The sequence below is a fragment of the Gracilinanus agilis genome, chromosome 5 (assembly GCF_016433145.1).
Source record: "Gracilinanus agilis isolate LMUSP501 chromosome 5, AgileGrace, whole genome shotgun sequence".
Classification (NCBI taxonomy): domain Eukaryota; kingdom Metazoa; phylum Chordata; class Mammalia; order Didelphimorphia; family Didelphidae; genus Gracilinanus; species Gracilinanus agilis.
Window position 1 is genome coordinate 170,409,731 of NC_058134.1, and position 25,241 is coordinate 170,434,971.

At 36.8% G+C, this 25,241-nt stretch overlaps 1 protein-coding gene across 3 annotated transcripts in view; it reads left to right on the top strand.

Moving 5' to 3' along the window:
• The first annotated feature begins 582 nt into the window (after window positions 1-582).
• Window positions 583-25,241, top strand: part of BEND7 (BEN domain containing 7) — a 126,998-nt gene continuing 102,339 nt past the window's right edge. For 2 of the 3 annotated variants that reach the window (XM_044677243.1, XM_044677244.1), the window contains exons 1-2: window positions 583-671; window positions 3,174-3,257. In XM_044677243.1, the coding sequence (XP_044533178.1) occupies window positions 611-671; window positions 3,174-3,257 (145 nt within the window). In that variant the 5' untranslated portion in view covers window positions 583-610. Of the gene's footprint in view, window positions 672-3,173; window positions 3,258-5,181; window positions 5,257-25,241 lie in introns of those variants that run through there. The other variant, XM_044677245.1, reaches the window with a different exon arrangement.

Sequence of the window (25,241 nt, forward strand, 5' to 3'; positions counted from 1 at the left end):
CCGCCGCCGCCGCAGCTGCCTCCCCGGCAGCCCATCGCCGCCCTCTCGCCGCCGCCGCCTCGCGGGGAAGGAGCAGAAAAAGCGCCCGGCGCCTGCCCGCCCCCTTCCGAGCCCTCTGCTCTAGGGGCCAGCCCCGAGCCAGCTCCGGGCCAAGTCCGGCCCCAGCCGAAAGTTGTGGCGGAGGGCGGCGGGCCCCGGGCTCGGCCGCTTCCTTGCCTTTTCTTCGGGCCGGGGATCGGGGGTGCGGAGCTGGGGGGTGGACGAGAGCAAAGTGGCAACTTCTCCCGGGGAAGCCTCCAGCCCCGCCCACGTCCGGGTCCGAAATCGCCGGGGGAGCCGGATTTATTTTATTCGTTTTAAATCATTCTTATAATTATCATTCCTGCTGATCTGAGGGACGGACCTTGGTCCTCCTGGCTGCTGTTGCTGTTGCTGCTGCTGCGGCCGGGTGACAAGAGCTGCTGCTGCTGCTGCTGCTGCTGCCGCCTCCTCCTCCTCCTCCTCCTCCTCCTCCTCCTCCTCTCCCTCCCCCTGTTCCTCCCTCTCCCTCTCTGTCTCTCCTTCTTTCTCTCCTGCCACATTCCCTTCCTCCTTCCTTCTCCCGAGCACCATGGAGTTCTCCGAGAGGAAAAGAAGCAGGAAATCCCAAAGCTTCAAATTGGTGAACCAAGGTAAGAAGAGAATAGAGAGAGAGATGGGGACGGGCAGGGGGCTTCTCCAGGGTGGGTGCCAGAGACCGGGAGAAGGGACTTTAACCGGGTGTAAACAGCTTCCCAATCATCACCACTCTCTAAGCCTCTCTCGCCCCCTCCCTTGTCATTTTCCTCACCCTCTGTGGTTATTTGTCCATGCAATTGTATGTTTTCAAGTCGGTAACTATATCTTTTAAAAGGGTTTAAAAAATGCTTTAAAGAGGGGGTGTGGGGGGGCGTGTTGATGCTTGGCGGCGAGACCACTGTACACAAAATAAAGTTGTATTGTGCAAGGGAGTGGGGGGGAAGGCAGGATGTTATTGAACGTAAACAGCCCAAAAAGCAAATCAGGAAATTAGCAAACAATGACACTTAGGGAGTAAAGAGCCTTCTTGTGCATTCAACTACTGTGGCCAGATTTGGGAAGTAGGGTGGTTGCTATTCCATTTTAGTGGTGTGCAGAAATCTGAACTAATGATTCCTAGGTCCTTATGGCCAAATCTCCGCGCCCCCCCCCCCCCCGCCCTTTACCCCTTCCGGAGACCTCCGCACCCCCAAGGAACATGAAAGATTTTTTCCCCCCTTTCTTTCTTTCTTTTCGGAAAAACAATGCTTATGCCCAAGAAAGAATCGTTGTCATTTAACTTGTCTGGCTGAGATTGGTGTAAGAAAAGGTGTTTTAAAAAAAATTATGCATCGGATAAAAATCAATTTTTAAAAATTCCATCAAATTCTTAATAATTTAACAGGTGTATATTCACCTCCTTGCGTTTGGGTTATTTTGAGGTAAGAGGAGAGCAGGGCAGGGAAACACTTATCAGTTGATGATGCGTTAACTTGCTAGAATCTTAATTTTTCTAATTTGTCTTAGAAAAGATTGAGAAGAATTAAAGCCTACGGCAAAAAGTAAGGTATCTGTTAAATTCCTTGTACCTTGTTAAATTCAAAGCAGGCGATCAGTCCAGTGTAATGCCACATATTCATATTTTGAGGGTTCAGAACATTTTTTCCTTAAACCTCCCTTTTGAGTCAACCTTAGATTTATACAAATACAGAAGCCCAGAATCAGTCTCTTTTTCCTCTGACGTTTTATGGGCTATTGAAGGTGGGAGCAAACCAACTGTTTTAACAATCTAAAAAGTCACTGTATAGACCAATGAAAAGTAGAGGGCTATTTGCGAATAACAGGCTTTTTTCCCCCTAATTAAACCCTAGCTAAGCTAAATGTTAGTGTGGAGCAAATAAAGCCTACTTTTAGTTTGTTTGAAAATTCATTTGATTATACGCTTTCTCCTTCCCATTTAAACTGATTCAAATAGTTGAGCAAGTGGATAGAATTTAGTGAGAGGTTTTCAGTCACTGTGCCTATTCAAAATATTAGGCTGTTTTGATTCTTTATAACTTTGCTCATCAGAGTTGAATACTCAGTTATTTGTTTATATTTTTGATGTTGTTTTATGGGAGGTTTTTTTGGCTTGGCTTTCAAGTATATATGTATATGTATATGTGTGTGTGTGTATATATATATATATATATACACACACACACACACACACAAAACTTCTGTTTTTCTAATCTCAGAAAAACTTATTACTGAATCTTGAAAATGAGAATAATTGCGTAAGTATTGCTTGGTAATGTCCAAGGCCCCACAAGACATAAAAGTGAAAAAGAAATCCATGTTTTATGTAGCTACTTAGGTGATCCCATTTTGTAGGAACTATATCAAAACCACATGAGCTTCTACAGAGAGCTAGAAAAATTCTGTATTTTTAAGTTTGACTGACATAGCAAGTTTTAAAACAAGTTCTAGAATCTTGATTCTTTTCTCTACTATGCAGTTGTATTTTCAGAAAATAAACCACTGCATATTAAAGTTCAGTAGCTGAGAGCAGAAGATACACTGGTGTGAAAGATGAGACCCTGGCTTCCTTATTCAAATTGTACTGTATTTAAAATTACAAATTCATATTTTTCATGTGGTATTCCTTTTAGTCTGCTTTTAATTCCCAGTATTTTTTCAGTATTAACTGTTAAAGTCAGGTGTGTTATGGCTAAGCACAGGGAATATTCTTAATATATCCTTTACAAATTTAGTTATTAAAGTTCAAAAGACTCCGGTGACTAGGGATACAGAACACTTTCCCTGTTGAGTATAAATTTGCTTACTGCTCTTTAGAAAAGCATCTGGATTTTCATGTTGACATATTTTTCAGTGAAAACTGACATAGTAAGGTCAGGCAAAGCTGTTTTTAAAAAAAAAAAAGAAATATTTGTTTTGTATACTTCCAAAAAAACTGGTAAAGTTTTTTCGTGTTACTAAAGGTTTTGTATTCTGTGGTTAATTTGATTTCTAAAAATCATAATTACAAGTTAAAACTGTAGAGCTTTAATATAATATGTAATATGACTCTAATGTTCAATGCCTTTTTATATCTTCCATGTCATTAGAATTCTAATTTTTTGTTGTTTCTCTCCTAGATTATCACCATGAGATATATAAGGTTTCTGACTTCAGCAATGATGTTAATGGAGAGGCTAAAGAGACACAACCCATTTTTTTAGGTAGGTTCTTATGTCGATTAATTTCTGAGCAAAACAGTGTGGCCATTTGCAATTAGGGAAAAAAAAAAGATTGTGCAAGAACGGGAAATGTCTGCCATTGCTTAATGTATGACATTCTTTTCAAGACCTTTTATTTTACAGATTGCCAATATATCCCTTATTAACATTGCTAAAAGTTGTAATTTCAGACATAAATGTTTATTAGTGTCTACACACAGTGCTAATTATCACTCACTCACAGAGCCAGATGCTGACTATGCAGTTTTGTAGCTCTATGCTCACCCCATTTACATTGCATATTTGCTGGCATGCTTCACTGGCAATAGTTTGTGTAATTGGGGTATTACATCTTTGACATCTGGATAACAGAAATTCAATTTCCAGGAAGCTGCTATTTGTTTGGTTTTGCTTCTGCCTTGGGTGGGATAAAGGATTAATGTGCTGTCATATTGTAATGTCCCTTCACCTCTGTAGCCTGGTTGCTAATCCTGCCATGACAAAATTAAATTAAATCTACAGTTTTAAAAGTGTGAGGAAAACAGAAGTATTATTGTGTGCCTAACTATCTCCTCGTAGTACTAGTTATCATTGAGTGGCTCATCATTTTCATGTATTTTGTATTCATTTAAAGTTAACCATTTATAGAGTTCCAGTTATGTATAAGGGCACTTCCATACAAAAATATCCAGCATGGTCCTTCTTAAAAAGCTTTCAGATGTACTAAGGAATAACAAATGTACATAGCTGTTATTACCAATCAGTTATACTATTGTAGGTGAGAAATAAACAAGGTACTGATAGAATTCAGAAGAGGGAAACATATTTATCAAGGAAAGCATGGAGATGGTGACATCTGAGATGAGACATGACAGAAGGGTTGGATTTTAATAAGGGGAGGTATGGAGATAGCACATTGCAGACCTAAAGAATAGTGCAAGGAGAAGTGGGAAACAATAAGAAGAGGTAAAGAATAGTGTGTAGCCTAGTTGGGCTAGTGTATAGAGCATCCATCAAAGGCAGCTAATGTGGGATAAGAGTAGAAAGGTAGAATAGGGTGGTTCAGAATTGAGGAGGGCCTTGAATGTCATGCCAAGGAGTTTGGACTTCCTTTGACAGGTCAGTGAAGGTTTTTGAGCAGGGAAGTAATTGAATAGAGCTGTGCATTAGAAAAATTAATTTGATGACAATGTGTAGGATGGATTTGAGTGGAGAGAAAACCAAAGCCAGGCTATAATAGTTCAGAGAGGCCGATGACCATAGAAATGGAGGGGAAAAAATGGGTTAGAGAGAGATTGTGGAGGTAAAATCATAAAAGAATTGTAGGACTGGTTAGTTGAAGGGTGGTAGAGAGGAACAAGAAAGAGAAAATGGTCAAACACAACTGAGTTTTTGAATCTAGGTAACTGATATAATTGTTTTACCTTTAACAAAAATGGGGAAATTAGAAAGAACAAGTTTGATTTATTCTTTTTTGCTGTTGTTTTTAATGATGGATTCAGTTTTGCACTTGTAGAACTGGAACTGCTAATTGGACATGAAATTGGAGGTGGCAAGTAGGTAGTTGGAAATGTGGATCTTTAGCTCAGGGAAGGGATCATGACTAGAAGTATGGATTTTGGAATTGTCTGCCTAAAAGTAATACCTGAAGCATGCAGTTGAGGAAGATTATTAAAGTAGTATAGAGAGGAGGACCTAGGACAGAGGTTGGAGGGATACCTATGTTTAGGGGATGGGAAGAGAGAGAGAGGAGGAAGTGGAGCTGTAGAAAAGAGATGAAAGGAGACTAGCCAGAGGGAGGTGGAGAAACATTGAAACCAAGGGAAGTACTTCAAGAAGGAAAAGGTGGTCAGTAATATGATCTACTGCAGAGAGTTTGGGATCAGAAAGAAAAACTATTCTTTCCTCTTACCATCCTCATTCCCAGCTCACCTAAAGAACAAGTAGAACAAAAGCAGCCTCTCTGACTGCCCTTCAAACAAGTGTAGCTGCATGACGGATGGTAGGTAGTAAAAAAACATTTTTACTCTTCCTATATGATTTTTGGTACAAATATTATACCTGAAGATCTTAACAATTGTTGTACATTGACTTGCCATTAGATATTTGGGGCTCTTAGTACATTATATAATAATCGAGATTTTGCATAGTGGCCTAAAGCAGTGGGATAAGAAGGGAGAGTAATCCTGGACCATCAAATTTTGCTTTAGACTTTGTCTATTCCAGCTGTCTTGTGGGTGCAATGAATGCTCTGGCCACAACCCTAAAGGAAAAGTTTAAGAAAGCATAGCAAAGAAGTAACACATGAAAAGGAACAAGCAAAAAATTTTTTTGGAAATTGTTACCACTTGAAGTGGGGAGAGTGGATAGGTAAGTGACAACAATGGAAGTCTAGAATGCAGAATAGGCCAAGGCTGACTGGGACTAAGTTTGGCATGTCACTGAGCATACCATCCCTTCCCAAACAATCAAACAACAACTTATAGCATAGAGAGCAAAGTTCTTGCTTAGGTAGCCTCTGTTTTGTGTTTAAACACACCTACACAGACACATACAAAAACCCTGTGTAAAAAGATAGAGGGAATAGATCAAATACATGCATGTGTGTATATGTGTGTGTGTGTGTGTGTGTGTGTGTGTGTGCGCGCGCGCGCATGTGTATGGAAGAAGGGGGGAGAAGCATTTCCTTTTTTTTTTTTAATTTAAATATTTTATTTTTTTAGAAAAATTTTCCATGGTTACATGATTCATGTTTTTACTTTCCCCTTCACTCTCCCTCCCATAGCCACCTCGCATTTCCACTGGTTTTAACATGTGTCATCAATCAAGACCTATTTCCATATTATTGATAGTTGCGTTTGGTGTGATAGTTTCAAGTCTACATTCCCAATCATGTCCACACCAACCCATTTGTTCAAGCAGTTGTTTTTCTTCTGTGTTTCCACTCCTGTAGTTCTTCCTCTGAATGTGGGTATTGTTCTTTTCCATAAATCCCTCAGAATTGTCGTGGGTCATTGCATTGCTGCCAATACAGAAGTCCATTACATTCGATTTTACCACAGTGTATCAGTCTCTGTGTACAATGTTTTCTGGCTCTGCTCCTTTCACTCTGCATCAGTTCCTGGAGGTCTTTCCAGTTCACATGGAATTCCTCCAGTTCATTATTCCTTTGAGCACAATAGTGTTCCATCACCAGCATATACCACAACTTGTTTAGCCATTCCCCAATTGAAGGGCATACCCTCATTTTCCAGTTTTTTTGCCACCACAAAAAGCGTGGCTATAAATATTTTTGTACAAGTCTTTTTATCTGTGATCTCTGGGGTACAAACCCAGCAATGCTATGACTGGATTGAAGGGCAAGCAGGGGAGGCATTTCAGTATTTCTTATATCACTAAACTCATATCAGTTACATCATGTAACTTTAAATCAAATATATACTTCCACCTTTAGTTGGTATTAATATTGAAATATTTATTTTGGTAAAGGAAGCAAGATTAACTATAGGGAACATAATTGTAATTGATTTGCCTTTCTTAAAAGAATACTTAAATACTCAAGCTAAAAGTTTCAACCTCAAGAAATTTCAACAAGTTCATAATCAAATGAAATTTTGTGACCTATAGCCAGAATATTTTTGGATTCTAGTTTTTCAGGACCCCTAAATTTAAACAGTTGGAATTCTTTTTTAAGTACTGCCTTATTCAGTCTTTTGAAATGAAGGACTAGCTTTTTAGTGTAAAATCAGCAGTTATCATAAAGAGGGAACATGCTGTCCTTGATTTAGTTATTCTCCAAAGAAGTAGGATTTTTTCCTGTGTGCTTAGAAAATAGTAGACACTTGTCAAGTGCCTATTTATTTTGGGTATGATAGACCAAAGACATATAGATTGAGGATGCTAAATTTCTTGTCAAGGGCAAGAGAGTCTATTCATTTAGTAGTATAAAAGTATACTATGTTATATTTCTTAAAAATCTTGCTTACTTTGAGGAAGGTATGATGTACTTTTCAAAAGAATATTTTGATTCAATGGGAGCTAGAGTAATAAAGTATAAAGGAAGATGTGATTATAAAATTAATATTTCTAAAACATCTGTGAACAGTTTTATTGACAGCACCCACAGGTTACTTAAAATTATGTTTGTTGATAAGAAAATGCATGTTTTCAGGCTACACTGACACCTCAAAATATAGATTTAAGTAGTATTTGCTATATAATTTACTGAAGCATGGCTATGACACCACTTAGTTTAGAGTTCAGTGAACCCTAAAGGAGTTTATTACCAGACATATCAGGAGAATAGCTGTAGCAGTTTTACTCAATATCTAGAATTGAAACATGAACCCTGAACTTAATGTTATATGGAAGTTCCATTAATGCCAGTATATGATGATTCATATTGATGAGATTGAAGTTCAGGGAAAAAAACAGATTTGTTCCATACTTTGGGAGAAGTCCTCAAATCAAATATACTTCTTAAAAATTGTATAAGGTCTTTTCTAGCATCCATCATGAAGAGGAAGTTCAGTTGTTTTCCTACTGGATGAAATATAGCACTGTTTGGCCAAGTTTGGAGGGTTCCTTTCTTATGCTTTGAATCATGCAATGATATTAGACAAGGGTAGCTCACTATGTAGATTTCCACATTCTATTGTTGCCTATGACAGTGAATAGTTCAACAACTTGAGCACTCATGGAGAGAAGAGAAAAACCAAAAAAATGATTAAAAGCATCTGTCAACCTCAAGAAGCTTATAATTTAGTTGGAAGAACTAAACTAGAAGAACTCAAGTGACAGTTAAAATAATGACCTATGGCAGTAATGGTGAACCTTTTAGTGATGGAGTACTAGGCCCTGCCCCCCACCCTTGCCCTCCAGATAGAGTGCCATGGCTGCCCCCCCAAAGATTATGTGCCCCTCCCCCACATGCCATACCCCACCCCCTCTTACCCCACATAGGGGAGGGAGAAAGCACTCCCATCCAGCTGTTGGGTGGAGAGGTGAGTGAAGTAAGGAATGCCCTCAGTGAGTGTGGAGAGGGAGAAGGGAGTGGTCCAAGTACTCTTCTCTCCTCCCACTCTGCCCCTGGTGAGTTGCCCACCTTTGCCCCTTGTGCTCCCATTGGGCTTCTGGGCAGAGTGGTAGGGGATGTGAAAAAATGTCAGGCATGTTGGTAAGGGAGAAGGGAGCAGTTCCACCTGAGTCCCTTTGCCTTTCTAGTAATGAACTCTGGGGGGGAATGGGTAGCCTTGTGCCCACACAGAGCACTCTGCATGCTATCTTTGGCACCAGTGCTATGGGTTTGCCATCACTGACTTAGGGCAAGGTATTCTGTAATTAAGTAGTAATTATTAAATAAGTAAGTGGGTAAATGCCAAAATGAGTAATGTAGGTATTACGTTCTTTAGAAAGGCAGAGAGAGGAAAGAAGGGTGGTCTTACATTTTTCAAGGAAGAGATGGGATTCAAAATGGACCTTGAAAAATGGGACAGGATGCCCATCAATTGGGGAATAGTTGAGCAAGTTTAGTCTATAATTGTGATGGTTTACTATTGTGTTATAAGAAATAATGAGCAGGATGGTTTCAGAAAAACCTAGGAAGTCTTACACGACCTAATGCAAAGTGGAGTGAACAGAATCAGAACATTGTACAGAGAAATAGCAATAGTATAAAGATATTCAACTTACATGAAAGATTTAGCTATTCTGATCAAGACAGTGATCCAAGACAATTCCAAAGGACCTATGATGAAAAATACTGTCCACCTCCAAAAAGAGAACTTATAAACTTTGGAGTGCAAATTGAAACCTGCTTTTCTTTTTTTGGTGTTTTTTTTTTGCACATATGTTTTGCATAACTTCACATGTATAATTGATATCATATTACTTGCCTTTTCAAGGTGTGGAGGAGGGACAGGTAGGAGGGAGAAAGTTTCGAACTCAAAATGTTCAAAAATGAATCTTTTTTAAGATTTTAAATGTAATTGGGAAATATTTAGTGAAATAAATAAAATATATTTTAAAATAACAAAAGAAAGATGAAACTGATTTGGATAGTGTGAAAATGGAATTATCCTCCCTTTGTTGTTTTTTAACTTAATCAGTCAAGAACTTGAAAATACTTTAGCATTGATTGCAAGGGAATTCACAACCTCAGAGAAAGGAAGTTCATACCCTCAGAGATAGGAAGTTGATCCCACAGGGAACTATGATTGGTTCTTGAGGTGTGACATGGAGTGAGAGAGAGCTCATGAGTGGAGAAAAACAAGTATAAGTGGGACCCAGGGACTGCTCAGGCTTTTTTGGATTTGGTGACTGTCTTGGGTTGGTGACACTCTGGCTGGAGACTCTCTCACTTGGGTTGGTGACATGCTGACTAAAGGGACTCCCTCTTCTGCTGGTGGGACTCTTGGACTTGCTGAAGGGACTCTCAGACTCGGATTTGGAATTCTGCATTGGGGACTTGACCTGAAGGGAGATGCTTACTCTGGGGACTCTTGTTAAAGAGACTCCCATGCTCTTCTGACTGGAGATTGAGCTTTTTGTCAGTGGTGAGCAGGATTCCATCAGATCGGCAATTAGGGTATTAACTAGACCAATGGTTCCCAAAATTTTTTGGCCTACCGCCTCCTTTCCAGAAAAAATATTACTTAGCCCCCTGGAAATTAATTTTTTTAAATTTTAATAGCAATTAATAGGAAAGATAAATGTACCTGTGGCCATCACTGCCTCTCTGGATCGCTGTAGCACCCACCAGGGGGCAGTAGTGCCCACTTTGGGAATCACTGAACTAGACAATTCTCTACCTCCTTCCAACATTTCCCTCTCTTTACTATCTCTATTTTAATTAAACTAAATTGTTAAAGATACTAACAGCCTCATAATTTAATTTTAAATTATGACAATTGGTGACCACACCCTTTTAAACTATTACAATAGGTATAGAAAAGGTGGCAGGAAATGGTAAGGGCAGCATAGGCAGAAGCACAGGGGCCATGAACATGAGCAACAGAATTATATAGTGGAGAGTCTTAGGTTTGAATTCTGTCTATGATACTTCCTGGTTCTGTGACCATGGATAAAATACTTCACTTCTCTAGGTTTCAGTTTTTTCATCTGTAAAATGGAAATAAAAAATAATTGGTTCCTACCTTATGGTTCTATTTTAAGCATCAAGTGAAATAATTTCTTTATACCTGCTTTGTAAACCTTAAAGAACCATATGAATTTTAAGTGTTACTATTATAGTATAACCCAGTGTCAAAAAACAGAGATCTAGATTAAGTAGCAAAGAATCTGAAAAAATATCTGAATAGTTTCATGAACCATCTAGCTGTTTATGTTTAGCATAGTAATGTATATTTTAAATAGAATGTGTTCTTACACAGTATTTTGGCTTAGTTGTTTGCTACTAGGCTAATACACTAAATAGTATGAAATCTTAAAACTGTACTTATTGCTAAAACATTTGAAAATGTTTTGGTTACTTATAATATGTTCAAATCAGGTGATATAAATTTTCTTATAAGATCCACAGAATGGTTTTAGAGAGAGAATTTGAAAATTATTTGTTAAGTTAAATTTTAGAGGTTTTCTTAAGGAAACAAAGTTTTTGTTTAATGATTGAGAGAACAGAATGTTTTTATGCTACCTAAAGTACTTATATGACAACTCAAAAAAATGACAGTAGGAGGGTGGATTGTTACTAACTTATAATATTAATATAAAGTCAAACCTCAGCAGTCACACTTCCTCTCTTGACTCTCCTATCTTTCAGCTACCATTCTCCTTTCCTTTTAGGAATGAGTTGTCTACTCTTCATTTCCTTACTTCTTTATAATCACTTTCTGCCTCATTAAATTTAGTTTCTATTCTTCCATTATATCTCTTACTTTCTTTCCTTTCTCTCCTCACTCCTATGACCTTAGTTTATTATATCCTTGTTATCTCTTACCTAGATTATGATAACCTTCAAACTGTTCTTTCTTCATTTATATTTTTCCTAACTTATTCCTTTATACTATTGTAAGATTTTGGTGTAGTCTTCTTAAAATTCTGAATTATTCTCCTGGTCAAAAATACCTTGGTCAGTGACTCCCTATTAACCTGTAGCATAAAGTCCAGACTCCTTTTCTTGGCCTTGGAGGCCCTGCACATTCAGTCTCCAATCTACCTTGCCACTCTTATCTTCAGCTATTTCCTCATGAGAACCTTCTCATATATTCAGACAAAGATATACAGAATGAGCGCAAATGCAATTGCTATCCTAAGAACACACCTTGCCTTTTTTCACTTACATTTCTGTCCTCAAACTATTTAAACCGGTTAATTCAATAAGCATTCATAAGTTTGTCTTTGTTCTAGGTGCTATGTTTAGTTACTGGGAATAAAAACAAAGGAGAAACTGGATATGTCCTCAGAGAGCTTATATTTTATAGGGGAGATAGGGCAGCTCCATGTATAAAGTCAATACAAAATAAATATAGTTAAGGTAATGTGAGGAAGGCACATATCTAATATAAAGGGTAGTTTGTTAACAATAGAATGGGGGTTCCAGAGGAACTGTGGACAGGTAAGTTAGAGTAGGAAGGATAAATGGTAAAGATGAGACTGGAATATATAAGAATGAGAGCAGAGAACAGTGGCCAAGGATGGGAGCTCTACTCTGGCAATTCACTACATGAAATTAGAGGACTGAATGGAATGAGCTTTTCCTATTAGAATTGTTCATCTGATTTCTTCTCCTGTCTCCCTGCTTCCACAGTTCTTTCTTATTCCTACCTATGAACATTCATCCTGTTCTTTAGGACCAGCCCAAATATAACACACTTCATAAAGATCTTAATTACTGTAACTAGAGGTTATTTTTTCCTTCTGAATTCCTATAGCTCTTTTATCATTCTTACAGCACTTGGTTAGGACTACCTTTTGTGGCAATTTTTGTGAATATATCTTCTTTCCCCAATTAGATTTTAAGCAGCTGGAGGGCAAGAATTCAGGCTTCTCTATCTTTGTGTAAACTTTGTCTTCTGTCCCAGATTGTTTTGAGTGTCTGGTGTTCTGATACAGTACACATGGTAGACGCTTAAATATCTGTTGGATGAATGAATATACTCAGCTCTTAAAGATTCTAGTTATAAATTCATTCTTATCTTTATACAAAGATAGACTATTGAGATGTCAGAAATTTTAGCTGGATAAATCGAATTATGCTTTATTTAAGAAACCTTTTTGATCATCTTAAATCAGAGGAGAGATTTGTTGACCTGAGAAATTTGCCCAGAAATGGAACAGATCAAGTAATTTTTATCATGAGGGATATGAAGAATGAAGAATCAGAAATGAAAAAGTACATGGCCAGCACTTATTTAGAGTATGGCTATCCATTTTTATAACTCTATGGACTTGTACAGTAGTGCTTAAGATAATACTTACCTGATTTATAAATTGATTTCAACATTGTCTGATACAGCATCTGAGGAAGTTTTCTAATTTAACTAGGATAAAGGATATAAAAGGTATACTATAAGATACCTAGAGATGTCATGATTATAAGCAAAATGTGGTTCACATGGGAATATAGATTTCACACACCTAAGAGAATATAATCATTTTAAAATGAAGTGAAATTACAATAGGATAGGCATCTTGGTAAAAGGTGATATGGGTCTTTCATGAAGAAAATATAGAAAGTAACATTTGTTGAGGGAGAGATCAATTGATTAGGAATACGAAATAGAAAGAGATACTAGGCAACTAGAATATGGAGTCCAAATTAGATTTAAATTTAACAGAATGAAGAAGACCATTTTGAAACACTACCTGCTGGTTTCTGACTAGTCAAAATTCTACAACCTGACAATTTGAAATTTTGCTTCGCCTGTTTATATATTTAATTGGATGCTTATGGTTAGCATGCAGTTTTATATTTTTTTATTCATTAGAAGTATCTCTTTTCTTCATTTCTTTCCAGAAAACTTTGCTAACAAATCTTTTTTTATTAAGTATTGGCCCAAAGTATAATATATACCTTGTTATAACATTAGGCTAGACTAATTTTCAGTTAGAACATGATTTTATTTCAACAAACATTTATCATCTACTTCATTCAGAACACACTGTCTTGAATGAGAGAGTGTTTAGTAAGACACAATCCTTGTTCTTTTTGGGATTTAAAATCTAAGTTAAGGTTATAACTTCAATCTTCATGTGAGCCTTTTAGCTTTGGACAGAAATGCCCTATTCTTTTCCACAGATTACATGTGTTTCCAGTCAGCTGTCTTTAAAGTATGTAATTGGGGGACCAAGAGAATGAATATAAATTCTTTACCTTTACTGTAAAAAGAGATCAAAGAGTATATTTTTGCTGATGGTCAGGTAATACAAAGATGCATATATTGCATATTAGATTTAAAAATCATAGCTTAAAAAGTAATTATATCAGATTCTTTTTCAATATTCATAATAATACCTTATAAGAATCTACAAATTGGTTTTCTTAGAATTACTTATTATATTTTTACAAACTCATGGAAATACACTGGAAGGAATTTTAATTCTAGGGTTTTACAATATTTTATAACTTGAAAACCAGACTTTGCATTTGAAAGGTTAATGTAGAAAACTAATTATACTATCTGGTAACCAAATGTGTGATGAGACATTTGTCTCTGTAATTAACAGCAAGGAACTTTTATAGTTTCATAAAATCAAATGCTACATACAGTATTCTGTGTGCATTTGTTTGGAAGAGGTGTCCAAACAAGAAATGTTTATGGATGATATAAAGTTGTGCTGAAATGTAGTGCAGGTGTCTGTGCATCTTACAGCATTTCTCATTGTTGAAATGGAAGCCAGAAGATTAATAACTTTACTTTGTCATGATAAAATAAGTAATGTGTTCTTGGAACAGTGGTACAGTACATAAGTTACTCAGTAATTCCAAGAATTTATTCTGTTCCAGGAATAATATCCTTAACAATTTATTTTTACAGAAAAGTTGATCTAACATAATAGACCATGAAGTTGCTCATATGTTTAATGGAATTCTATCTCAAATGTGACTTTATACCTCCACATAAAATGTAAAAATAATAAAAATGCAAGGTTAAGGTACAAACTTAAACCTAAAAAGTCAGGAGATGCAAAAGTTAAGGTTCTTTTGGTAACATTAACTCATTCATATTGCTCATATATATTGTTTTCTATTACTAGTGAGACTTTAATGGGTAGCTGGGCATATATTGTGTGAAATACAAGTGAATAAATGTTGCTATAAGTATGCACTTTTAGAAGTTTTTCACTTAAATTTTAACCTGATTTTTACTTTAACAGCAATATAGCCTAGTCCCACGTTGGTGAACCTATGGTACATGTGCTGGAGAGGGCTCCTTCCTTCCCCCTCTCCACACTCCTGAAGACATTTCTTATATGTCTCACCCTCTCCCAGTGCGAGTGCTTCCTCTCTCCCCTGTCTGGGGTAAGGCATGGGGCTCACATGTGGCATGAGGGTGCAGTTTGGGCACTCAGTCTCTAAAAGGTTTGCCATCTCTGGCTTAGTCTGTAGAACCCTCAATTAGGAGTTTTATTCCTTTCAGAGATTTGCTCTAATTATCTTGAACCAGGTGTCTGAGTTTTCTCATTTGTTAGATTGGTGAAATACTACTTGCCTTTCCACTTCTTTGGAGGATTAATTAGAAAATTATGTCGTATACTTTTCTCAGGATAGTGGTATTATATGAAGGCATGTTTGACCATAAGGAGCAATCTATCTATATTGGAGAAAAGGAAGATTTTCTCTGCAGTCCTTGTAGAAATATGCTGCTTCCTGTATCTCATTGGTAGTCCTTTTAGTTGTCTTCAGAATATTTTTTTCACCCATGCTTTGATTTTGTCTCTTATGTTGAAGTAATTTCTGGAAAAGACTCCCCTTTACCTCCATTCCTATAACAAAGAAAGATGATTAATCAAAAACAGTAGAAACACATTTTACATCTGATAGTATATATAACATTCTGCCCTAGTGGTCCCTTGCTCCTTGGCCATGCTAAGATGTTTATTTTCTATTCTCTGGGACCAATACTGTCTTTTCAGTTACTAAGAGTTTGGCTTCCTTTTGTGATCTTTTCATTTAAGTTGTTGTCATTAAATATTTTATTCCTTTGATTTTATTTATTTTACTTTGTGCTGGTTCCTAAAGACCTTTCTGTATTTCTCCAAATTTTTCACATTTGTCCCTTCTTGCAGCACAATAATGTTCCATTACATTTATACAACCTACTTTTTGTTCAGCTCTTCCCCAACTGACAGGTTCCCACTTTGTTTCCAATTCTTTGCTACTACAAAGTGCCATTATGCCTTCATGCCCCTTGTGCAATTTTCACTCTAGTTGCTGTCTTACACCTAGTATTTCTAGATTTATTGAAAAAGTAGTCATCTGTCAGCAATTCCTGATCTGCCCTCATACCCAAAGTCAGTAAAGTTCTTTTAGAATCTTGGAAGAAAGGCATTGTATAAAGAGCAATTACTTTTATCTTTATTATCTTTAATGTTTATATTGAAGATGGAATTGTTAAATGCATACATATTTAGTTTCCTAGATGTTTTTTACATTCAGCATTAATCAAGTGTCCAGTATGTCAGAATTTAATAATAGTCTTCCATATTTTGCCATTAATATCAATTTTTTAAATGAACACTTCATTAAAGAGAGGAGAGTACACCTTTTTGTTACAAGTATTCTGAAAAAAAAAGTTTTCTGTGCAACCAGTTTAACAGAGAAGTAGATATCAAGTTATATTTAGTTAAATTGTCTGTTACAAACATAAAATTATAAAAATTAATCTTTTGTTAAATGAAAACTTATTAAGTACTATAAAAATACTGCAAAGATAGTAGAGGATATACTTAATTCACTTCTATCATTAGTATTTCAGTGCTATCAATTGTCAATTCTTTGAAGCCTTTTTCTATGTGTTTCTGTAAGTTCCATTTTTTCTGCCCTTTAAGCACAAACTTTATAGGTTTAAAAGTATTCATATGTTTTCTATATTGAATGAAATTTATATGGCAATATAAATCTTGTTCATTTTAACAGATAATTATAAATGTGCTAGAGCACTGAAACAGTTCTATATTCCTCTTAGGAGAATAGAATAATTATGTATAGCATAAGGCTGTGTGTGTGTGTGTGTGTGTGTGTGTGTGTGTGTGTGTGTGTGTGAGAGAGAGAGAGAGAGAGAGAGAGAGAGAGAGAGAGAGAGAGAGAGAGAGAGCAAGCAAGCGAGCCTATGTCTTATCTATTCATCTAGATCAGTGATGGCAAGCCTTTTAGAGAATGGAGTGGCAGGCCCCACCCCCACACCACACTCCAGATCAAATGCCATACTGCCCCCCCTCCCCCAGAGAACATGTGCCATGTTTCTCCCTCTCACCAAGTGCTGGATGTGCCCCGTCCTCCCCTTACCCCACACAAGGAAGGGAGAAAGTGTTCCCATTGGGCTATTGGGCAGAGGGGTAGGTGATGTGAAAAAATGTCATCAGGCACAGTGGAGAGGGGGAGGGGAACAACTCCACTGAGTCCCTCTGCCTTTCTAGTAACAAACTCTGAGAGCAGTGGGGTGGGGAGGGAGGGTGGCTGAGCGCCCACAGAGAGCATTCTGCATGCCATCTTTGACACTCATGCCATAGGTTCACCATCACTGACCTAGATTGTAAAATATTAGAGATCAGGGACCTTATCTTACATTTCTTTGTGTCTTTTGGAACACCTAGTACCATGCTTTGCCTGTAGTTCAGTATTTGTTAAATAAATTAAAGAACTATCCTGGTATTCTCCAAGTCATTTAAAGTGGGACTTAAAATAGGAATCATTAAGTACAAATATCACTTAACTACATTTGACTATTTAGCATTTTCTTACTTGTGATTTATTTTCCTGCCACCAACAGTGTAACAAGGGCTTCCAACAGGTTCCATTCTTATTTGCCTCTATATATCCCATACCTTATAGTTTTTGAGTCAATCTATCAAGTGACTCACTCCAGTCCTTTCATTGTCTTTATGTGCCAGGCTAGTACTATTCAGATCCATTCACTACTGAGTTATGAATCCTAGACTCATATGTCACTTGTAAACATGACTGTTGTGCCTGAGGCTTGCCAGTTGAGACCCTGATAACATCTCTGTGCTAATCTGGATTTGAAGTAAAGGTGCCAGCTGCAGCTATGTTATTTAGAATAGTGTCTCCCTCATATTCCACATAACTTTTTCTACTCTTATTAGTTAAGCCAAGAAATTCTGGACTCGTGACAAGATCTACTATGAACTCTTTATTCACTTTACTGTGATTTTCTTGAAACCTTAATTTTTAAAGATGTAGAGCCCAGTACAATATGCGGAAACCTAATGGAACTTTTCTTAAGAAAAGCCATGACCTGGAGATAGATGGGATGGACAGGCATGAAAGAGAATTATATATTAGAGGGTCTGTTTTTCCTTGTAACTCAGCAATATTTTCATCTTCTACTTCTTTAATTCTATTGAACAAACAACAGGTGCCTTCTGTGTATAGAAAGCAATATCAAATCTTAGGGAAGATACAATCTTTCAATGAGATGTTATCCCTCCTATCATTACTGTTTGGTAGATATGAACATACAAATACACCTATAGTAATGATCATGATAATAAGTGATGTGTATGTGGAGTTTTAAAGTCTCCATAATGCTTTTATGCAATGTCATAAGATGCTCATAACAACACAGTGGAGAAGTACCATGTATATTATTATTTTGAAAGTAAGGAAACTGAGGCTTTGAGAGGTTAAATAACTTGCTCATGGTTACATAGCTAATAAGTGCTAGAAATTGTAAGCAGAAGGTTTCTTGATTCAAAGTGCCAGGTGATACTGAACAGTCTCTCTAATTATCACTCTAATGGATCTGTGATATCTCTGAAGTGGGCTCTTTCCAAAAGTATAGTTTATTAACCATCCATATCTTCCATTCTGTGCAACTCTTGTCCATGTCTTCACACAGTTCCACCTCAGGGTCCATGCAACATGCTGAGGTTTTTCTTAAAGAAAAAAACTTGCATTATCTATGAAGTGCAATAAAGTAGTGCTCATTAAAACAAGATATGCCTGTACTTGAGGAAATTTTTTACTTGCCCAGAAAATCAGGATGCTGCCAGATTATACAATCTGTGTGCCAGGCTAAGGATTTGAACTTTATGATCACACCTTTGCATTGGAAATATTAATCTGGTAGTTGTATTAAGGATTAATAGTAGAGAGAGGAGAATATAACTGAAAAGAAAGGTTGGAAGTTTGTTTCATTGTACCCATGGGTGTAGGGAGGGTTTGTACTAGGCTGTTGACACTGGGACTGCTTAGAGAGTTGAGATCTGAAAAGAATATTGTGGATGTATAAACAATCCATCTTAATGAGTTATTAGACATAAGAGGTGAGGGAGAAGGAAAAGTAAACAATAATATATCAGTTTCACATATACAAAAGTGAATGAATCAACAGTGGTTCCACTAATAGATATTGTGAAATTTTTGAGAGGAAATCTTTAGACCATCTATTTTTATAAGAGAACATGGTAGGTCTTTTTGTATATGAAATATTTTTGGCATGCTATCAAAAAGGTACAAAGATAGGAAGGAATATTAGTAGAGAGAATTTTATCTTTATCTTTGTTATTCAGTCATTTTTCAGTCATGTCTGACTCTTCTGGATCCCATTTGGTGTTATCTTGGCAAAGATACTAAAAGTGATTTGCCATTTCCTTCTCTAGCTCATTTTAACAGATGAAAAACAGAGGCAAACAGGATTAAGTGATTTGCTCAGGGTCACACAGCTATCAAGTGTTTGAGGCCAGACTCAGGAAGATGTTTTCCTAATTTCAGGCCCAGTGCTACTTACTATTCACTGCACTACCTTGCTGCCCTTAACTTCACCAGATTGATGTAAAAAGTAATAAGGAATCATTAGGAATTTTGAAGGTGATAGTGATGTGTTAAAAGTTTTCAACAAGTTTCAAGTGAAAATGACCTCTAAAATATATAAACATAGCTACATGTACTATTGGCACATGTGATTTCTGTAATGATTACATATTATTCTATATACCCCGTTTAATAAAACAAAGTATCTTTTACAACCACCACAACAAAGAAAGTGTTAACAATAATCACTGGATTAAAGATGTTTGGGCAACCTAGTTATTTCCATCAATTCCTCTGATTACAAAATTAAGACCCCTTAATATGCCCCCAGTTTTGTGGTAAATGAATTCTTCTGGATCTTCCACCTTTTCTTTAAGTTTCCTTTGTATCTCTTATCTTCTAACAAAAACTTGGTTTTCTGTTGATGATTATTCTACATGCTCAGGTTGTGTATAGTGGAATTCTTGCCTTTTCCCACTTCCCAGATTAATGGATATAGGAGTTGTCATAAGTCCTAATCACCCTCCAAAACTTCCAGACTATTGTTTGACCACCATCACCAAAAATAGATTCTTTTTTTAAAAAGTTATCATTAAGCCCGAGAAACATGAACAAACATTTCCTTATTCAAAGAACCAAAAAAAGAGGAATGTATGACTTTTAGGACATCTTTTTAAAAAAATCCAATTTAATATAGTTCTAACAGTGCCGTTTGCCTGTGTCCTCTTATGAACTTCCTTCTTTTAATTTATGTATATGATTCAAATATTTCCTTAATTATCTCACTATTAATATAATCTTTTGTCTCCCGAAGCATTGGGATAAACTGAGGTGGATGGATGTTATCCACCTAGGGAACTGCCTATAAATACAACAGTCCCCTTTAGTAAAGTAAGGCAGATTGGGCCTTACCATACTAGTGTCAGGACACAAACCAATCTTTCAGACTGCTTGGTCTGACAGTAAATGATTTATTAATTAACAAAGGGTAAGGAGGGAGGATTTAGGAACAACGATGTATTAATCTCTAAATTCTGTTACTTCCCTCTTTCCTTTATGTCCATTGTTAGATGGAATCTTCAAGATCTTGAAGTTCCTTATCAGTCCCTGCTTCTGCTGGCTAAGTATTCACAAACCCTCTCTATGCTACCTGACACTAAAATCCTCCATTATCAGTTTATCTGGTTGTTAATAGTTTCTCCAAGTTGGATAAGGGTGAACTCAAATTGACTGAGTCCATTCCAGGCTGGACTGGGCCTGAGGCAAATGCCTTAGCCCACACAACAGACTTTGGAAAACACTTCTTCTCAGTCAGGATTGATATAGTATAGAGAGATCTTCTTTAAGTAGGTTTCTTCTTTGGAAGAGATACTTTCAAAGGAATTTTAAAAGTTTCCCTTCCCTCACAACAGGCTTGGTTAGATAGGCTTAGCAGTGAGCAGGCTCCTTCCTCTCAGGCTTCAGGACAAAAAGAGAGTGAAGTTGACCATTGCACCTTCAAAACTCTTCCTCCTTTTCCCCTGCATTCCAGAATCCTCTCTTCAGAGTTCCTAGCATGTGTCTATGCTAGCTTCTGCAAGACAACCTTCAACTTCACTTAAACTCACTCTTATTTTTATAATCCTATCTCTACACTCCCCACTATTATCCCTCCCCATTATCCCCCCCCCCAAAAAAAAGGCCCTGCCTTATAATAATTAAGTCTAGGCAAGCAATACAAATCCATAGATTGACTATGCCTGCCAATGCCATTCTTCACCTCTATACCATGATTTCTATGCTAAGGGCTAGGAAGCAAGATTCATCATCAGTCTAGAATCTTATGATTAGTCATTGAACTTGTAAGACTTCTGAAGTTTTTCCACTTATTTTCCTTTACCATATCATGGTCATTGCATACATTCTTTCCTAGTTCTGCTTACTTTGCTTTGCTTTACTTTAATCAAGTCCTCCCAAGTTTCTCTGAATCTATACCTTTTCTTATTTCTTATGGTACAGTAATATTCCTTTATATTCATATACAATAATTTGTTCAACCATTCCTAAATTGGTAGGTGCTCACTTTGTTCTCAGTTCTTTGCTGCAAAGAAAAGTTTTATTATAAATATTTTTGTGCCCTCGCTTCTTTTTGGAGAATATACACAATAGTGGTATAGCTGGGTCAAATGGTATGCAGAATTTTCTAACTTTTGGGTCAGTTCCAAATTGCTTTCCAGAATGGTTAAACTAATTCATAGCTCCATCAATAATTGTTAAATAGTAATTGTTACTGATTTTTAATAAATGAACCTGGCCTTCCATAGCCTCTCTGTTGTCATCGTATCCATGACCCCATTTGGAGTTTTCTTGGCAAAGGTACTGGATTGGTTTGCCATTTCCTTCTCCTACTCATTTTACTGGTAAGGAAACTGAGGCAGACAGGTTAAATGAATTTCCCAGCATCACACAGCTACCAAGTATCTGAGGCTGGATTTGAACTCATGTTTTCTTGACTCCAAGCCTATCCACTGAGCCTCTTCAATAGTTGTCATTTTACATTTTTTTGATCCTCTTTGCCCATGGGATAGGGTGAAGTAGAACCTCATCATTGTTTTAATTTCCATTTCTCTTTTTAAAAGAATGATTTATAGCATTTTCCCTATGGTTGTTAGTATGCATTCTTTTGAGAACTGGCAAATTCTTTGACCATTTTTATCTGTTGGGAAATGACTTTTGATCTGTTTCCTTTAACAATTTCTTATGTATCTTGGATATCAACCCTTATCAGAGAAATTTACCTTAAAGATTGTTTCTCAGCTAATATTTCCTTCTAATTCAGACTACATTGATTTTTTTCCCCAAAAGTTTTTCAACTCTATGTAATCAAAATTGTTCATTTTATGACCTTAAATCCTTTGTTTGGTTAAGAACTCTTCATCTAGCTTTGTTGTGAAAGGCATCTCCTCTCTTCCTCTAATTTGTTATTGATGTGACCTTATATACATAGATCATGCATCCATTTGAAGCTTATTGTGGGTTATGGTATGAAATGTGCATCTAATCCTAAATTTTGCCAGACTGCTCTCTAGTTTCCCCAGAAGTTTGTGTTAGATAGTGAGTTCTTTCCCTTGTAGTTGAACTCCTTGGGCTTATTGAACATATTTTTTCTATCTTGTGTACCAAATCAGTTCCACTAATCACATTAACAATTTTTATCACTAATGAATGCTTTTCTCTTTGTCATTTTTATTTGTTAACATCAATAACACTCCCAAATCCTTTTCAGTGACTTTTGAATTTGGTTCACACCCCCTTTTCTCAGTCACCATCAAGCATTTTTTGAAAGTCTGCTATGTTCCAGGCATTCTGCTTGGAATTGGGGACACAAAGACAAAAATGAAACAGTCCCTATTTTCAAGAAGTTGGCATTCTATCAGAGGAGATAAGGTGTATAACCATATAAGCATATGTAAATTAAATAAAGATAATTTTTTGGAATCAGTACTAGCATTTGGGAGCATTAGGAAAAGTAGGAGGTGGTATTTGAGTTGAGCTTTGAAGGAAGCTAGTGATTTTAAGATGTGCAGATGAGGAGCAGATGTATTCTAGACCTGTGAAACAACCTGTACACATAGAGAAGTAGAAAGGAGATGTTTGAGGAATAAGAAGAAGGTCATTTTGCCTGGATCATAATGGATATGAAGAAGACTAATGTATAATAAACCTTGAAGGGTTGATTGGAATCTACTGTATGAGCCTTTAGTGTCTTTGTTGCCTCCACCCAACTTGGAACTTTTGATATTCAATTTTAGATGTATTTTCCAATCTCAGCTGGGCTCTTGTTGGGAAGTACTGAGGTGGTGCAGGATAGAACATTGTATCTGAAATCCATAAGTCCTGAATTAAAATTCAGCCTCAGACTTACTAGTTATGTGATTCACGATTTCAGGAAAAACTTAGTTCAAGTGACCCTGGGCAAGTCACTTAACTTCTGTCTGCCTCAGTTTCCTCAACTGGTAAATAGTGATAGTATTAGTATCTACCTTCCCAAGATTATAAGGATAAAATAAGATAATATTTGTAAAGCACTTTTGGCAAAGTGCTTACTACTTAATAGGTACTTAATGATGCTTCTTTCCTTTAAAAGCCTTTTGTGTCCCCATTATTGGTTCCTCTTTTCACTACTCTGTAGGAACTACTCCATACATTCTCTTCGGTCCCCAAGGCTCCATCACTTCGACCTCTCTGATTCCTTCTCTTGGTTGAGGACCTTGCTTATTACTTTACTCAGAAAACTGGGGCCTTTTGACTTGAACTCCCTCTTCCCTTTCCCTTCATCTCAGAACTCCTTGACTTATTCTCCAACTCTTTTTTTTTAACTTTTTGCCCATTCTCTGAAAGGTAGGTGACACTTCTTGCTAAAGCCAGCCCTTTCAAATATGTATATTTGGTCCCAGGTTTTGGCATCTTTTCTAACAAATTTTAGTCTCAACCAGCTTTCTATTTAGAACCTTCCTTCCATCACGGTCTTTTGGTTCCTTCTCTGTTGCTTTCAAGTATGCCTAAGTTTCCATCATCCTTAGGTATTCTGCAAGAGACTATCCATTCCTTTAAATTATTTTCTTACAATATGTCATTTCTTCCTCTCTCAGTCAGACTTCTTGGTAAAAGTTGTCAATACTTGCTGCTTCCACTTCTTTTCTTCCTCCTGCTCCATAACCCTTTATAGTCTATTTTCTAATACCATCACTCAACTCGAAACAGCTCTCCATTTCCAAAGATCTCTTACTTTGCTAAATCTGATGGTCTTTTCTCAGTCTTCATTTTTTCAACTTATCTGTTACATTTAACACTATTGACCACTCTTCTTTTTCATGACAGCATTTTTTTCTTGTTCTTCACTTCTGACCCCTCTTTTGTCTCCATGGCTGGCTAATCATCTACATTTCACCTCTTTACTGTTAATATACCACAAGATTATGTCCAAGGCCCTCTTCTTTTCTCTCTTTCCATATTCCCTCATCAGCTCCCATTGATTGAATCTTTATTTTCTTTGCAGATGACTCCCACATATACATATTTAACCCTGAGCTGTGCCCTCCATCAGTCCAGCTTCATCAGTTACTCTTGAAAATTTCTAGCTGCATTTCCTGGATATCTCAAACTCACCATGTCCAAAACTGAATTATTATCCTTCCCTCACAAATTCTTCCCTCTGCCAAACTTCACTATTTCTGTTGAAGGGCACCATCAGCCTTCCATTCTCTCAGGTTGGAAATCTTGGCATTTTCCTCTATCTGTTACTCTCCTGAACCACATATATCCAATCTGTTGTCAATTCTTACTGTTTTAGCTTTCACAGCTTCTCACTTCTTTAACCTCTTTACCACTTCTATAGCTACCCCCTTAGATAAAGCCTTTGTCACTTTTCTACTATATTATTGCAACAACCCCAAATCTCTCACTATTCTAATCCATCAAACACATAACTGCCAAAGTGAACTCCTTATTCACAAACCTGACCATGCTACCTCTCTACTCAGTCAATCCACTGGTCTAGTATAAAATAGAAACATTTCTCTTTAGTTTTTAAAGCTTATCACAACCTGGACCTAATCTATTTTTCTAGTGTCATTAATCATTGATCATTCTTCTCCCACACTCTACTAAATTGTCCTCTCTATTCATAAACTACATTCCATCTCTCATCTAAATAGATTTTCCTTTTTACCTCACATTATCATCTTTTCTTATCCTTCTTTTTCATAGCCAAACTTTTAAAAATATTAACCATACTTTCTGCCCAAGCTTTCTTATTCATACTTGCTGTGTGGTTATTTTCCTTAACAGTAATGAAACCACTTGCTCAGAGATCATCAGTGAAACCTTAATTGAAAGATACTTTGGGCTACACTCCTCATTCTCTTAACTATACTGCATTTGATACTGGTGACTATTAGTCTTTGCCCCTTTGTTCCTATAGTCATAGTCTGGTAACATAAATAGGATCTTCTATTATGTAATCATTTGGTACATACCTATTTCTCATGGTC